Source organism: Oryzias melastigma, linkage group LG7 (assembly GCF_002922805.2).
Source record: "Oryzias melastigma strain HK-1 linkage group LG7, ASM292280v2, whole genome shotgun sequence".
NCBI lineage: Eukaryota > Metazoa > Chordata > Actinopteri > Beloniformes > Adrianichthyidae > Oryzias > Oryzias melastigma.
In genome coordinates this window covers 6,354,664-6,371,344 of record NC_050518.1, presented here as the reverse complement: position 1 = coordinate 6,371,344, position 16,681 = coordinate 6,354,664, and the positions used below count along the sequence as shown (strand labels likewise).

The window sequence follows — 16,681 nt, the reverse complement described above, 5'->3', positions numbered from 1 at the left end:
ATGGTTTGTCCAAAAATAAATCCTTCCAGAATGCACTAAACTAAAACAAATGAAAAACTACAAATTACAAAGCCACTGTTAACTCAAATTATTTGCAATTTTTCTTTAAAGCCAAAGAGCCCCAGTGATCTGGCGTTATAATGTCAGCTTTAAGTTCAACTCCCTCTATAGCCTATATTTTTTCTTTTACAAATTTTTTCCCAGTGCTCTTTCAACTCTGATTAGGCAAAAATTGAAAAGCCTTTGTTTATCTTTTGTAATCTATTCATCTACAAGCGGAGGATTTAGAATTGTATTGGAGAAGGGAGACTTTGGCTCCGCCCACAGCAGTTTTTGCATCACAAACTTGAGTTTTTTTCAAAACACATGTTTTCCTCTGCTCCTGATCCATCATAATTTGAATAAAAACATACTCGGAGACACAGTTTTGTTAAAATGTATTTTACTTTTGTGAAAATGCAACAAGAAAATATTAAAAACACTAAAAACACAAATTCATTGGAGTGGGTCTTTGAAACTAACACTTCGCATTAAAAAAGAAAAGATTTGAAAAAATAATGACAGACTTGCATTTTGCACCACAAATTACATTCAATAAAATGAATATACATTTCAAGTCAAACTTATTTAGCATTTTTAGTCAGTTACTTTTCTCTTTTTTATTTTTACAATATTTTATTCTTGCCTTGTCCCCTTTCTCTTGATTCTTTCAATGCCTAAGAGCTGGCACTGTTATGACACAAAAATGGGCAAACTCTTGTGGATGGGGCTTCATATTGCTAATACAGTATATAGAGAGCGCATTTCATTTGCCGGAAGATCTGGTGAGTTGTGTGATGGCACTGAAATTAAAAGAATTGAGAGAAGTAAGTTGGACTTGAATTATGCATTTATTTTTTTCAACACAAGTTTCCTTTTCATTTTTTTAACAATTATTTTATTGTTCAATGCCACGTTAACCTGTCATTATTAAAAGGCTATGCAGAGGAGGGAAGAGCTGCATGTGGTTCAGAAGCTTTAGACCCCAGGTCTGAGGTTAAGACTTAAGTGAAGAGACAGTAAAACTTATAGTTACGAGAAATTGATACTGTGATGAGAACTAATGATCATTATAAAAGCTGAGAACACAAAAATCATTTTTGGTTCATTGTTTAAAAATAAATAAATCAACATTCACCAGAAAAAGTTTTTTTATAGTTCAAAACATCTTTTGTATGTGAATTTGGATGGCAGAAGCTTCACCCACATTCAGACTGTTAGAGGTTTATTTATATGTAGCTCCACCCCCTCCCATTCTCCAATTAACAGGTGGAGCTTTCTAAGAAAGTGACACTCTCAGGAAAAGACAATAAAGGTGGAAGGACAAGGGGAACGGCTGTTTTGTCTCTTGAGAGGCCGACATGAATCACTTCACCGAGAACCCCTTGACATGGACCGAGTCCCCAATGGGGCTCCTGTGACCCCTCCTTCCTCCCCCCCTTGGGCCCCATCATCTCTCCTATACATCTCCCTCTCAAGCTTGCTTCTGCACCCCCCCTCCTCCCCTCATCCCTCTTTTCCTCACCGCCAACTCTCCCTTTAGCCCTGGTCCCTGCAGAGCATCCTTTCATGTGTTTGAAGTGCAGGGCACAGAAAATGAAAGTGTGTGCGCGTGAAAGAGGCAGGGGTGAAGAGATCCCTGTGTGTGTGTTTGGAAATGTGTAGGTGCAAGGTGTTGTTTGAGAGGCTCTCTGTCAACCTGATGGGCAAAAGATGAGTTGGGAGAGGAGTGGAGGGGAAAGTCTGATGTTGGGGGTGGAAGTGGAGGGATGGCAGGATTGTAGAAATAGCCAAGAGGGCTTTCCCTCCCTCTTCACATGATGAAAGGAGAGCAAGGGAGAGGGAAATGAAAATGAGAGATTGGGGTACAGATCCAGATGAAAGTGAGAGGAGGGATTGGATGGGAGGCATGTTTTGTTTTGTCTCCTGCAGAAATGTGGAGTTGTAGACAAAGTCTTTTCAGCTCAACCCTGCAGAAAACTCCGTCTAACATCAGAACTTTTCAGGCCCATCTAACCTCTGCAGCGGTTCAGAAAAGCATCTTCCCAAAAAAGATACTTAATTCTTCTATTGTGTGAGGCACTTCAGCAGATTGATGTTTGCTTTTATGCACATGCCAGTTTACAAAAATCTATTATATGGCTGTCCAAGTTGCATCAGCGGAGTCTTGGTTCAGATTTCACACTGAAGAAGCTTATTAGAAAGGATTTAGACTCAACTTCTGTAATAGTTTCTGTCAGAAATCATAGTATTGCACAGTAAAAGCAGGCAAAAGCCAAATCTTTCTGAACCTCAAATTAACCAAAAAAAGTAGGAAGTGTGGGATTATTGTTTGTGCAACTTAAACTTTTCTTCTTTGTGGACAAAAAAAATTGGGAATTAAAGTCATGAAAACTTAATGCTGCATTTATGCTTTTAGACTATTTGTGCAGTCTGCAGAGAAGATTTACAAACACAAGCTGGATAAATGACTAAAGTAACTGCAGAAATGCATGAAACTAAAGGGGATAAAATGATTAGAAAAGCTTAAAGGGTTTTTAAAAGCAGTCTTTGGAATAAATAATGCACACTCGAAAATTTGCCTGAAAAATTCTGCTCACACTTTTTGGTTCAAGTTCTTACAGTTTAATTCACAACACAGGTTGAGACAAGACCTACATATACTTAAAAAATGTTAGCTATATACATATAAATAGTGTTACAAACTTAAAAAGGAGATTTTAAAGAATGCAAGTAGAATTAAAATCTTGAGATTTAACTCTTCTTGCTTGACTTAGTGGTATTAATCAAACACAATCAGACTTTTAAAGACCAACTTTGAGGAAAATTGTGTTTTTGCTGTTTTTAGCAAGTTCTTGTAACCATTTTTTATGGAGACCATGTATTAAGAAATATTACCTCTAAATGTGCATTTCTGAGTATTTATGTTTTAAATCCTTGTGAATCAGGAAAAGAATGCATATTTGTGATGTAGAAAATACACCACGAGCTCTCTGCTCTGATACAAGATGGGGAAGAGGGGGCGGGGTTGCTCTGTGCTGGTCCCGCCCACATCACAGTGGTGAATTTCTAATGAACTCTTGCAACTCTGCAGAAGCTAAGTCCTTAAAAATTATACATTTTTTTTATCTTGGGAATGATTTAACAATGGGTCAAAAGATGATCAGAGTGGGTTTTTAAAGGCACTGTCTCAACAACTTTTAACACCTTTTGATACCTGAATTTATTTCTGGGTATGAAAAAAAAAATACTTATGTTTTTACTTTTAAATAGATTCTAAATTAGGGTATTTTTAAAACCAAATCAATGGCCATCGAGGGGATGTAGGATAATTTATTGTACAACTAAGTAGTAAAATCACAATTTTATTTATGTTACTTTGTGTTTCAGGTTACTAAAGATTCTGCCGGTGTAAAATAAATAGTAAAATTCATATTTTTCTTAAGCTAGTTAGCCATCAGGGTAATTTGATTGTCAGTTGCCATCTGCTTCTTTTTTTCTGTCTTTTTTTTTTGAGAAACTAACTTTGCAAGTATTAATTAAGCTAAAGCTCATGTAAGGTGTAGGGAACTTTAGAACTTTAGAACACAATAGTACATTTCTCAGTCTGAGAATACGTGCGTAGACCTCATAAGCCACAGCCAAGCTGAAATGCAGCAGGAGTCACCCTTGAATAATCAAAGGAACAGTTTAACCGAAAGCTTATGCCGAAGCTCATTCTCTATTACTCCTGCAGATTAATCAACACCACTAACTTCATAAGTCACCATGGCAACAACAAGGGAGCGTGTGCATGTGTATTCTGAAATTGGCTGTAATTTAGCTTCTTAGTTTGCTCCTATTTTTCAGGTTTAGCTCTCAGACTGTTTTTCTTAAGATCTAAAATCAAAAGTTAGCAGAGATCCTGCAGTGTGGTCAGGATGCCTTCACGCCTGCAGCATTGATTCTTTTTTAATCTGTTGCTTGGAGGTCCCCAGACTTTATGTAGGTGCCATATTAAAAACTGCTAAAAGCAGTGCTTTAACAGTGCCAGTCACACAAAATAATTGGTGAGGTGGGATTATGACCACAGAAAACTCAGAGGTCAACTGTTCCATCCCGTCACAAGTGCACAGCAGACTGTGTGTGCGTTTGTGTGTTTGTGCTCAGGGGCTTCACTTCCCTCTGATCCCTCTCTTATCTCTCCGCCCCCACTCTCTGCATGCACACACCCACACACACACACACAGACACACACACACACCTGTCTGCCGCCAGCCGAGTCCCTTGCGGCACGGCGCAGCAAACAGATCGATACACCGGAGCTAGGCTGCATTAATATCTGTCGCTTCTCCCTCCCCACCCCGGCGCCCACTCAGCTGCTCCAACACACACTGGCACAACACACAAACAGACAAGCACACACAGGCACCTAAATCACGCAGAAGCACACATCACACCCGTACCGACGGCGGAAATGGCCCCTAGCTCCTGAGGGATCTGTCTAATTAAAAAAAAAAGGGAGGTGGAGGGTCGAAGGGGTGCATGTGTGTGTGTGGGGGGTGGCGGGTTGTGTGGAGGGAGGTATTGGGGAGCAAGATGGATTTTTCTCTCATTAGAAGCCATGTCTCCTGGTGTGGCCTGGCCTGGCTGATAATGATGAGTCCTCGTCTCCTACAAGGCCGATAGGGAGGATGAGGGAAGGAAGAGGTGGAATGAGGCGAGTAGTTCAGGGCAGGAGGTGGAGGGCGAGGGCAGCCCGAGATGGAGGGATAAAACATGATGACAGTGGTGGTGAGGTGTAAAAGCACCATGTGCTTATTGTGGGAAGCCACTTTTTAGGTCATTCGTAAAATACCAAGCGTCTCTGCAAACCTCAGGCCAGTCATCGGAACTTTTCACTCCGTTTTTCACGGTGGTTTGAGTTTAGTTTTAGAAGGTCTAACGTTCATTTGAGACCAAATTCATCTTCAGTTTTTGTTCTTTGTGTTTAAAGTTTTTTAAATTGGCTACATTTTTGCTGAATTTGGGTCCAGAATCCTAAAGAACATAAAACCTTTGCCTGATCACCTTTTGATCCATTATAAAAAGGGGTCTTTTAATTATGATTATGCCGTTTATAGGAACAAAAAAAAGTGTTCTGAAAGACATAGTTTCTGCAGAGCTGCAATTTGGTAGGACTGTTGCCCCAGAGTAAGCCTGCCTCCATTTCCCATTATCCTTCTGCTTAAATGTTAACCAAACTCTATATCCACTTTTTTCTGGGTGTTGACCTCCTTAATGGGGCTTTAAAAGTACTGTCTGTTGATCATTGCCAACTTTTTGACAAATTAACATAAACTTGTTAAATTCTTGAAAATATAGTCAAAAACCGTCTGTGTGCTGGCGCCTACAGGTTAAAATGAGGTATTACAGTTGAATTTCGTGATTGGTCAAACCATTTAACCCTTGTGCTCTCTTATGAGGTTCAGATGACCCGACCCTTATATTGAAGTGTGATCTCTCTCATGACAAAGGTGGACAGGATTTTATGTCTGCCACAGACACCAGTGAAGATAAAAAAAACCTTGAAAAAATAGTTCAGCGGGGTCCAAATGACCCCACGTTTAATGTAAACATGCCTAGGATAGCACAAGGGTTACGCCCCACGTCATTATGATAACCATGATGATAACTGCTCCAGGAATATTAGCAGTCCTGTTCCCCAAGCCCCACCCCTCTGACTGGATATTCATTTTTCTGCTGTGGGTGGAGTCAGCCTCCAACTTCCCTGTTTGGTTACCCTTTAAGTTTTCTCTCTAGCTTGCAGCCTCCCACAACTTAACATTAGTAGCGCAACAAAAATGGTGATCAAAATTGTAGATATCCAGCCATACAGTTTAGAGCCAGATGGCCGTCTGGACGAGGAAAACAAAGACGTACATGGATCTAGTCGTCTACAAGCTGATTCATCAGAATGGAGCGGAGCAGGTGGCTGCTGATTGTAGCTTCTATGTGACAGCTGCAAGCTTTTCCAGTGGCGTCTGCTTCTGATTCACAAGGATTTGAATCAAGAAATATTCCGAAATCCAATTACTAGCTTATTTGTCTCCATATGTGTCCTTTATTATGAGGAAAAATACTACAGAGACATGTCAAAAACTGCAAAAACGTGATTTTCATTGGAGTGGGTCTCAAAATCCAAATAAATAATTGTTAATGGTCTGTTTTTTTTTTTTACTAAACTTGACACAGATATGTGGTATTGCTTTGTTTTTATCTGTTTGTCATATTTATTTCTAAATTAAACATGTTTTTTTCTCTTTTAGTCTCAACTATAAACCCTTCATCATCGTTATCATGTCAGCTTCATCAACTTATCTCTGTTCCGCCACTCTGCTGCTCTTTATTCAGACATGCTGCGAGCTCGTCAGGAGGCTCTGGCTGCTGCAGTGAGGAATCCAGCAGCTTTAGAAGCTCACCTGCCCTCAGCAGGCAGCTCTTCATCATCCAGCCAGAGACGCAAGCAAGGTCTCCCGCAGCACCGCGACGCACATTTCACAGACAGGTAAAAACTTGCCAAAACGAGCTGCGGTTGTTGAAACTCTCTGCCTGTAATACCATCTTTAGAAAAAAAAACATCCACCTCCTCCTTCTCACACACCTACAGCTGAGAGTGTATGGGCGCTAATCAGCCGTCACTTTGCATCAGTCCACTCGCTTTGCCTTTCGTTCTCTTACCCAATCCCCACTTCCTCTCTCAGTGCACAGCAAGTGTGAGGATGTGCGTTTCCACATACATGCTTAAACGAAGGATCCAGTAATCTCTCGGCTACCACTGTGAAGTTGCACGCCTGCACGCCGGCTCTTCCTATCCCCCCACCCCTCCGCACAACACCGCCGCCGCCTCCCCTCCACCCCCACCCCCAGCGCTGGCCCCGGCGCCTCCCAAACAAAGCCGGGGGCAGCGGGAGTGGGCGGGTAATTGCTTGTCGATTATTTATGTGGTGCGGGGAGAAGCGGGGGATCGATAATGGGCCGGCGGTGCGGCAGCAGGGTGTGTGTGTGTTTGTGTGTCTTTATTTTTGTGTGTGTGTGTGAGAGAGAGGGAGATGGAGAGAGCCACAGAGGCACAGAGAGGGGTTTGTGAGGGGTTGGGCGGGGAAATAAGCAGGAAGCTGAGCGGCCAGGCACTGCGTGGTGCAGCTCCGGGAGACAGCAGGGATGTGTATAACCACCCATCTACCCACACACACATATATGTATATATATATGTATGTGTGGGGGGTAGGAGGGGCTGAGTGTTCGCATGTTTGTCCTAATTTTCAAGCTGTTGGTCTGCATGCGTGCTCATCTATGTTGACTCGTCTGGGTTTGTTTGTGTGAATATGTCTGCTAATTTGTGTGTCTGCACGAGTGCGAGAGGCCACTGATGCAGCATGAAGCAGCCGCGGCTGTTCTCCGGCAGCACCAAGTAATTAGCCACACAGGACTGGAAGAGTTAATCAGCCCTCGCCATACACTCATCCATTTATTCCTCTTTTCCTCTGTCCTCCACGCCTTGTGTTCTCCCTTCTGCCATCAACAATCTTTAGGAATGGATTTTAAAAAAGGAAAACTACTCATGGGACAGAAGTATGTTGGATAATATCTTCCATTTAAATCATCCTCATAATAAGAAAGGTCAAAACTTGATTTTTATTTACTTCACATCCAAAAAAACTAAAATTGATCATTTCAAATTAGTATATTTTTAATAATGTTCCAAATAAATGTAATTACAATATTTGCATGTTCTCGGTCTATTAAAATCATATAATGTGAAGTCAAAATAGTCCTACAGACACACACAATCTTGTATTATTTTGTTTTGGCTTCAGTGAATTGATTTTAACAGTTGTAGCCCAATTACTGCGTACCACAGCCTGACAAAGGGGTAAACATTGGTATTGGTATCGGAATGTTTGTTACCAAAGAATTTATTGCCCAGTTGGTTGTGTGAAGTGACAACTGGTCTGCCTCTGACTGCAGTGTCGGTGGATCAAAAAGTCCTTCCGCAAATACATCTCTGTTGGTCTCCTCTGACCAAACGCATGCCTGCTCTGGAAAAATATCCTCTGCTGGGATAAGTAAAGAATCGTTTCTGTTTTCCTAACTTGAGACAGTTTTATTTTTTAGGTTTTAGCTGTGTTTGTTTTTGAACTATGCTTTGCCGTGACATTTGAGATCCAGTCTGATCATGTTTTTAGCTATTTTAAAAGCTTTCTCAGTGGGTTTTATAATCACAATTATGCATTTTGTTTGGCCAAAATAAAAAAATAGAAATTTCCTAGAACATAGTTTCTGTGGAGCAGCAGTAGTTCATTAGAAATTTGCCTCTAAAACTGTGGGCAGGACCGTTGTGCAGAACACCTCCCCAACTTCCTCCTCAAACCCATTGTTAAGAACTCTCTCACTATGTCCGAATTCCCACACTAATCCTTAGCTATTAAAAAAACGATAAAGACCAGGACTATAATATAGTGCCCTGGATTTTAAAAGAAATTGGGAGACCATACTCACTTTTTTTTTCTTTTTTCTTAAACAGCGGATATGACGAACCTTTTACAACGTCAGTTTATGACTCCACTGTGTTCTGATGATGAAAATGTGGATATTTTGTTAAAAAAATTTACGTTTAATCACGTTTTTTCGGAAAAAATTGTTCAAACGCAATGCATTGTGGTCTATATTCGCTAATGTAGTAAGCATCGATGCACACTGGCTTTTCGCAAAGACTTCTGGGAAATTCAGGGAGTTGTAGATTCAGACAGCACTACAAAATTTTGAACGCACTGTATAGTTAACTATATAGTGAGTAGTAAAGGAATTCGGACTTACTCTCTGTTTACATGTTTGCTAGCTAGCACCAAAAAATAGCGAGCAATGAAGTGAAAAAATGTCTATCTGAGACATAAAGTTCATTAGAAATGTTTCTTATTGACATTTTTTCGTCTGCTCTTGATTCACAATTATTTGAATGAAGAAATAGTCCGAAATACAAATTTGAGCTTAATTTTCTTTATTATGTCCTCCACTCTTAGAAAAATTCCACAAAAATGGGTTAAAACACAATTTTCTTCAGTATGGGTCTTTAAGTGGCAACATAAGATTGAATTTGGAACTTAAAATATCGCGGCAAATTAAATAGTGATATGACTTTTATTCTAAAAATCTTTGGTGTCAGCTTTACCCACACTTCCTAGGGATGCTACGGGAAAGTTAAGCACACACTGGCTTAAAGTTTAAAATACATGAAGGTTTTTTCAGATCAGGGTAACCGAACCATCGCCAACACAGAACTGGTATTTTCTGATGTTTTTTATAGAACATAACAAAAAAGTTCAAATCAGATGAGATGTATATTTTCGTTTATTTATTACAGACATATTGTTGTAGGAAGAACTTGGTTCCCCTATCCAGTCTGCTCCTCTGAACAGATCAGATAATTGCTTCTGGCTTGAGGGACCATCACAACCTTCTTGGTTTTAAAGGGAACATCTTAATGACACAGCGTCTCTTTAAACATCATTGTGGTTTCAGCGTTATGCAGGAGTTTAGAAAACCACCCTGGTGCTGGAAGGTGACAAGGTGTGTGGTCTTCAAAGCAATGTTCTCCCAAACACATCCATGAAGGCGGGCTCCATTCTCTGAGAGAAAACCTTTCCACGGGCTGGAGGCTCCTTCTCATGCACAGTGATGCGAAGTATTCATAAAATATACACAATTGGAACAAATTCAGAAAAAATTAGGGTAATTTGTTAGTAAAGGCAAAAAAGACGGCTGAAAAAATGAAGGGAAGCAAGCTGGAGGTCCCTCTTCCTCCCTCTCTGGCTCTCAGCAGTTCACCTTTCCATCGACCCCTCATCATTGATTATCTGGGGCCCATTAGGGCCCATTGTTAAAAACAAATCATTAGGGCCGCTCAATGGGCTTAGAGCCTGGCGCTCCATTTGTCTGGCCTTAAATGGCACTAAACTCACCAAGTATCTGCAAGGCAAATAAGGAAGGGATGGAGACAAGAAAGGAGAAGGGGGGAGGAAGTGGAAAACATGGAGGCTCAAACGGGTACGAGGGAAAAGAGAGGGAAAGAGACGGCGAGGTGAGGGAGAAAGAGAGCGAGATGAACCAAAATAAAGAGCGAGGATGGAGATAGATGGAGGGAGAGAGAGAGTAAGCGTGGAGGGAGCCTCATCCATTTTAATGAGCTTCCTGTGTAAATGTGTTCCTGCGGAGAGGCAGCCGAAGGCAGCCGCGCGGCGCTCCTAATCCCCCCACGCTTCAGTCATTAAGGGCAGCCCTGTCACACACACACAAATGCACATGCACGCACACGCACACACAAACACTTCCTGTTGCGGGACGGGGCCGCTGTCGCCATCCTGACAGGTCGCCACACAGCAGTGAATTCCCCGGGAGCCTGTGGCCTCACTGCAGGCAGAAACAGGCAGAACCCGCTGATTCTGGTTCTGTGAGATTATGACTTCACCTGCTGTTTGTGGATCTATTTTTTTTATCTGCTTCTGTGCATGATTCCTTATTAAAGTCCCACTCTGATTATCTTTTGATCTATTACAAATGTGTTCCCAGTGGTCTTTTAAATTATGATTATGTCGTTTTCAGCCAAAATAAATGTTTTCCAAGACATAGTTTCTGCAGAACGGCAGGAGATCAATAGAAATTCACCTCTGAATGGTGGGCGGGACCATACTGTGTGGAATAACCTTTCCCCTACATCCCATCATCTCTTTGTTTACACATTCTCCCACTAGCTTACAGTCCCTCACAACCCCAACGTTACCGGTGCAGCAAAAATGGCCAGATGCCACCTCAGACGAGGAAAACAAAGTCGTACATGGATCTAGTCGTCTACAAGTGGATTTATCAGAATGGAGCAGAGAGAGAAGCTTGTTGTAATTCTTATGCATTGACAGTACAAGAGAACTGGACCAAGCTAGTGTGATTTTGCCCATAGAAAATGACTTGCTCAGGGTTCCAACAAAGTAAAATTAATTTATTCGCCATTTTTTGCAAACCAACTGTAGCCATATTGGAACAAGAAATAATTAGTAAGCAGTGATTGGTTCCAGTCTGTCTGATTTCCATGGCAACCAAATGCTCCAATCAGGAGTGAGCATGTTAAAAGACCACACCCCTTTTACTGATAGCGGGGTCAGGAAAATATGTCTATCATGTTTCAAATATTCCCCATGTGACCGCATATTTTTTTTTGAGACATCCGATTGGTCAGCTTATAACTTGGAAAAACTTGCACAACAAAAAAAAAATGGAAGAGAAAAACAAATACAAATAGCAACAACATGTCAAGGAAAAGGTAGAAGAGCAATAGTGGTTATTCTGACATGTTTTGTAAAAGCTGTTTATTTCTCCATGTTTTGGGACCAGTCAGCACTTCCTACTTGGAATGCCAGTGAGAAGGGGTCACTCGGTCCAGTTCTCTTATACAGTCAATGATCCTGCATCACATCTACAAGTTATTTACAACAAATTTATGTATCTGTTCCTGATTAACAATGATTTGAATAAGGAGATACTCAGAAATACAATTTTAAGCTCATAGTTCTTGATATTTGTCCTCTATCGTGAGAAAAATGCTACAAGAACATGTTAAAACACCAGAAACAGTATTTTCATTGGAGTGGGTCTTTAAACAGTTTGTATTTTCCCATCAAAATGCACTGCAGTCCAAATAACAGCAGAACAAAGTGAAAGCATCCACACACAGACAGACACAAACCTGTACACATATACACATACGGGAAAACGACCGTCTGCCACTCCTCCCTGAAAATTACCTCCTGCAAAAAGAGGAGAGAAGGAGAGACGGGAAAAGAGGGGAGTGTCAGGCACACACTCTTTCTCTCCTCTCCCTCTCTTACGTGATTAGGCCTAATTATGGTGGCGCAGACGCCTGGCAGCCCCAGTCATGCAGCTTTAATTGACCGTTATTCATCTGCGGGCTAAAGCGAGGCGGCGCAAGGAGGGGGAAGAAAGGACTATCAGGAAAGAAGAAAAAAAATAGCGTGGGGGGTGGGGGGGTTAGTTTGGCATGCGGGAACCATGGTGGGGGTGGATAGTATTTTTGCGGACGCCGTAACGTAGTCTGGTGGAGCTGCGCGTCGCAAAGCTAATTGGTAGCCCTGAGGGATTAGGCCAGGTGATTACACACTGGGCGGTGTAATTACATAAGCAGCAGCTCGCAGGGCCCCGGCTAGTGGCTCGGGGGTCACGCGCCGCAGCCCTCACCCCAAGATTAATTGGAGCTGCCAGCGGAGTGCGAGGCACCGCCGAAGAGAGCGGTTATACGATTAGCATTAACATTTCAGCGGCGGAGGAAGTCGATGTGTGCACACACACACACACGCACATGCACGCACAGTGACAGAGGGGTGAGACATACAGGCGCTAGCTTTTTTGAAAACGGTAGCAAAACAGTATTTAAGGTTTGTGTTCTTTTCAGGCTTGGTTTGTATGGCAAGCCTGAAGGGTCGTAAATTTCTGACCCTTCTGGCTTGCCATAGTTTTGGTCCTCAAACTCCTTTTGTGAATCTAGGAAACGCTGCTATGGACAGCAGGCAGACGTCCTCTCCCACTTAAATCTTGAAATCAGCAGGTGGTGAAGTTGTATTTACCTCCCTCTGATGAAAGCTTGCTTCCTGACCTTCGTAGCACTCTTAGGGTGTGTAGGAACCAAGAGAATTTTTTTTTAAAGCAGGGAGAAATGAAAATGTGGCCTAAACTGCTTAAAGGTAAAAACATTTGACCAAGACTTCTTTTTCTGAGGTCACAGAAAAGTACAAAGGTGTGTGTAAAAACGGGGAAAAAAAGAGGTTTGAGACACAAGGAGGGAGAAAGGTGAGAGGGACCTTTCCCCCCTCAGGAGGACAAAAGATGAAGCCAATAATGGAGGGGCCTTTTGAGACAGAGGTTGCAGGATACTCCATCTTTTCATAGCAGCCAAGAGTGAGAGGTAGGTATAAAGAAAGGATGCACAAAATGAAGAGAGGAGGGATGAGTGTTAATTAGAAGGTCCTTCAGCCCATGGCGGCGGTCAAGACGCAGGGGCTGCCCCAGCTGTCTGAGCGTGACACACTGGCATTGTGCTTTCAGCCCTCATTATGTGTGCGGGCCTGGAACTGTGTGTGTGCGAGGCAGCAGGGGGAGGAAAGGCTGCAATCCAGGGTACAGCAATGGCCAGCGGCACTTGCAGCAGTGTGACAATACTGATGAGGCGCTCAGGCGACATGGGGGCCTCTGGAGCGTCGCAGATAAAAATACACTGTATACATTAGTGTGGCAGCAAACAGACACAAAGTGTTGAGATGTGCAGAAAACAGAAAGCTCGACGTAGAGGAGAAAACTGCTCCTTTTATGTCAGCTTTCATTTGTTAAATAACATCCAAGTTGAAATGAAGGCCTTTCTCATATTTGTGTCCTCAGAGAACTGTCGCATCCCCCACCCCTCCTGTCACCTCCAACTGCTCCCCACATCGCCTTAGGACCTCACCTGCGGCCTCCGTTCCTGGCCATGCCGTCTGCGCTTTGCCAGGCCCCTGGTAAGTCTATAGTAACTCGGGGATTAATGAAGAATACTGCTGACAGCATGAGGAAAAAAACTGTCTCTGTGTAAAAGTTGCATTTTAAAGTCCCACTCCAACCATCTTTTAGTCTATTCTAAAAGTGTTCCTAAATGTCTTTTAATCATGAATTTGCTGTTTTAAGCATTTTTTTTTTGTTTTTCTCTGCTCCTGATACACAACAATTTGCCCCAAGAACATGATAAAAACACAAAAACATGATTTATATTGGAGTGGGTCTTTATCTGAACAATTAAAAACAATCAATTCTTTTCGGGGAAATCTTTTTTTAAATGTACTCTAAACACATTTTCGTTGATTGATGTTTTTTTTGTTTGTTTTTTTTTATAACAGGTTATGGTTTCCTCCAACCGGCACAAGCGGAGATCTTTGCTCGGCAACAGGAGCTTTTGAGGAAACAGAATCTGGCAAGGTGCGCAGTGCAATGAAATAATGGTCCTGCCTACAGCCCACCATTCAATCCATGCCAAAAGATGTTTGACCCCAAAGGACAGTTCACTTGGTTTCTGTGATTGTTTATATTAAAGTCTTGGAGTGGATATTTTGAGTGCAGAAAGGGACCCCTGTCGCATTTAGCTATGTAGATTGTTTGGTGTGCATAGGGATAAAGTTGCATGAACTCTTATTTGGCCGAAGCTCTCTTGTAAAACAATAAGTTTTCATTTCTTTTTGGTGAATATTTGACCAGTTCGACCCATAAAGACTCAGACCCATTTTTCCTTAAGAATAAAATTGAAGAAAATACCACAAACCAAGTTGACCACAGAAAACATTTGGATATTTTTCTGTTACACTTATGTCACTATGGGTTCTTGTGGGTTAAGTAAATTTCTCGTATGTTTTACTACTTCAGACTGGAGATGTCTGCTGAGCTGCTGAGACAGAAGGAGTTGGAAAGTCTTCACCAGCGGCAGCAGCAGCGTCTGCTGAGCTCCGACCATTTAGGAGCTCTACCTCCTGGACTTCCTCCCGACAACCCAGCCCTACGGAGTCTCCACGACATCCCAGAAGGACACCCGCTTCGCGAGGAGCTGGTCCGCCGCTCAAATGCGATGCTGGTTCTTCGGCATGGAGCTGCCACGCCCCTTTTGGCCCTCAGTCAGCAGCAGCTGCAACAACAACAAGCGGCGTCCTCCACACCCAAAGAAACTCAGAGTGATAGAGATATGCAGAGCTCCTCATCAGGGCACAATAGTGAATCCAGAAAGTCGGCCCGCAGAGACTTACAGACGAACCTCTGCGCTGGAGATCACAGAGGACGGGAGAGCAGAGAAAGAGACAAGGAAACAGAGGTGCACAATGAGGATATGAACGATTCTGACAGCGAAACAGACATGTGCGAGGACAGGCGAGAGGCCCACGGTGCCAATCCCTGCTTGCCCAGCAAACCGAGAGACAGGGAGAGAAACAGGGGCAAAGAGAATGCCAACAAGGTAGCATGCAGCAGTGCCAAGGAGACAGGAGAGAGCTCAGACCGGCTGAGCGCTCCTTGCAGCTCAGCGGGTAGAGAATCGCCCAGCCGCCACATTTTTGCCTCCGGACTGGGCAAGGCCGATCTAAAGTACCACCTGCCTCCAGGGTTCATGCCACCGCTTCATGCTCTGCAGGCCCAGACTCTGCCCTTTGGATTCCCGTATGCCAGTCCCTACTTTCACACAGGTGAGACACTCAACACACACGCAGCGCTCAGAGCCGACATGTGAAATCCATTAGCGTCACTCAGCGTGTACGTGTCTCTTCAGTGCGGACACCTCGTCTTATCGGGGGCCTTTTATGTGACCCCTGCATGACCCACATGCATCCCCCCAGGAGCACAAACAAGAGAGCAGAATGTGCTTTGTAGTTCATACACACCTGTCCCAAGGTGGACCACACTCACAAAAAGAGGATTTACTCGTCATTACGTGAGCATAAGAAAATATCCACCATGAGTGGCTTAAAGACCCCCTCTGATCCTCTTTTAATCTATTTTTAAAGCGTTCCCAGTGGTCTTTTAATTATAATGATGCTTTTTTTTGCCAAAATAAGAAAAATACGTGTCTCCCTTTCGAGGACAAAGTTTCTGCAGAGTGGCAGAAGTTCCTTAGAAATTCACCTCCGAGTTGTGGGCGGGACCATTGTGTGGAGCAACCTCACCCCCCCTTCCTGTCACCCATAACTGAGAGCAGTTTACACACAGTAGCTTACACATTCTAGCTTACAGCTATTAGAAATCCAACGAGGAAACTGACCAACATTTCATTTTGGAAGGAGGGCCTACATGAATTATCTAGAATTATAAGTGCCAGCGTTGATAAAAATTGCGTAAACTCCGCAGTTCACCGCGAAAGTCCTACCCACTGACATCGCAGGAGGTGAGCAGTTTAGAATGGACAGACACGCCCCCACCTGAGACCAGATTCCAACCCAGCCGATCTGAAATACAGCTGGATCAAACCTCTACCAAAAATTTTCTTTATTTTTCACAAACACAATAAAAAATGTATGAGAAAAAAGAAAAAGCTAAGAAAAAAAAACAATTCCAGGAAAAATGTAAAATATCGGTGAGGAATTCTTATTTTTTGGGCTGCCTGGTGTGACTTCAGCCTAGATTTTTTTTTTTTTGTATTTTCATTCAAAAACATGTAGATTAGTTTGTTGAAAAATATAATTCTTGTTATTTTTCATAAAATTACAACAAAAACTTTCACTCTATGTTGTAAAAGCAGTTTGTTGAACATTTTTGAGGTTTCCACAGCAAAATGAATCCCATTTTTCCAGATGGAATTCTGTTTTTGCATGATTTTATGTCTTGTGTGTGAATATAACAACAAAATAAATTTAGTGTCACATAGGAGAGGTTGTTCTGATTAAAATGATGCAAAATAAGCAAACAGATGTTTGTCTATATTATTCAGATATAGACAAAAACCTTTTAGTTTTGGCCTCTAGGTTCCAAAGGGTTAAAAAATAAACGTTCTAATAAACAATTTTGCGTGTGATTTTAAACTATGATTATTTGCAGGTAATAAGTGGCTGTAGCTAAA

General features: G+C 42.3%; 1 protein-coding gene across 9 annotated transcripts in view; it reads left to right on the top strand.

Moving 5' to 3' along the window:
* Window positions 1-16,681, top strand: part of samd11 (sterile alpha motif domain containing 11) — a 105,439-nt gene that overhangs the window by 85,389 nt on the left and 3,369 nt on the right. For all 9 annotated transcript variants that reach the window (XM_024292349.2, XM_024292352.2, XM_024292350.2 and 6 more), the window contains 4 exons: window positions 6,412-6,565; window positions 13,498-13,613; window positions 13,989-14,067; window positions 14,509-15,314. In XM_024292349.2, the coding sequence (XP_024148117.1) occupies window positions 6,412-6,565; window positions 13,498-13,613; window positions 13,989-14,067; window positions 14,509-15,314 (1,155 nt within the window). The remainder of the gene's footprint in view (window positions 1-6,411; window positions 6,566-13,497; window positions 13,614-13,988; window positions 14,068-14,508; window positions 15,315-16,681) is intronic.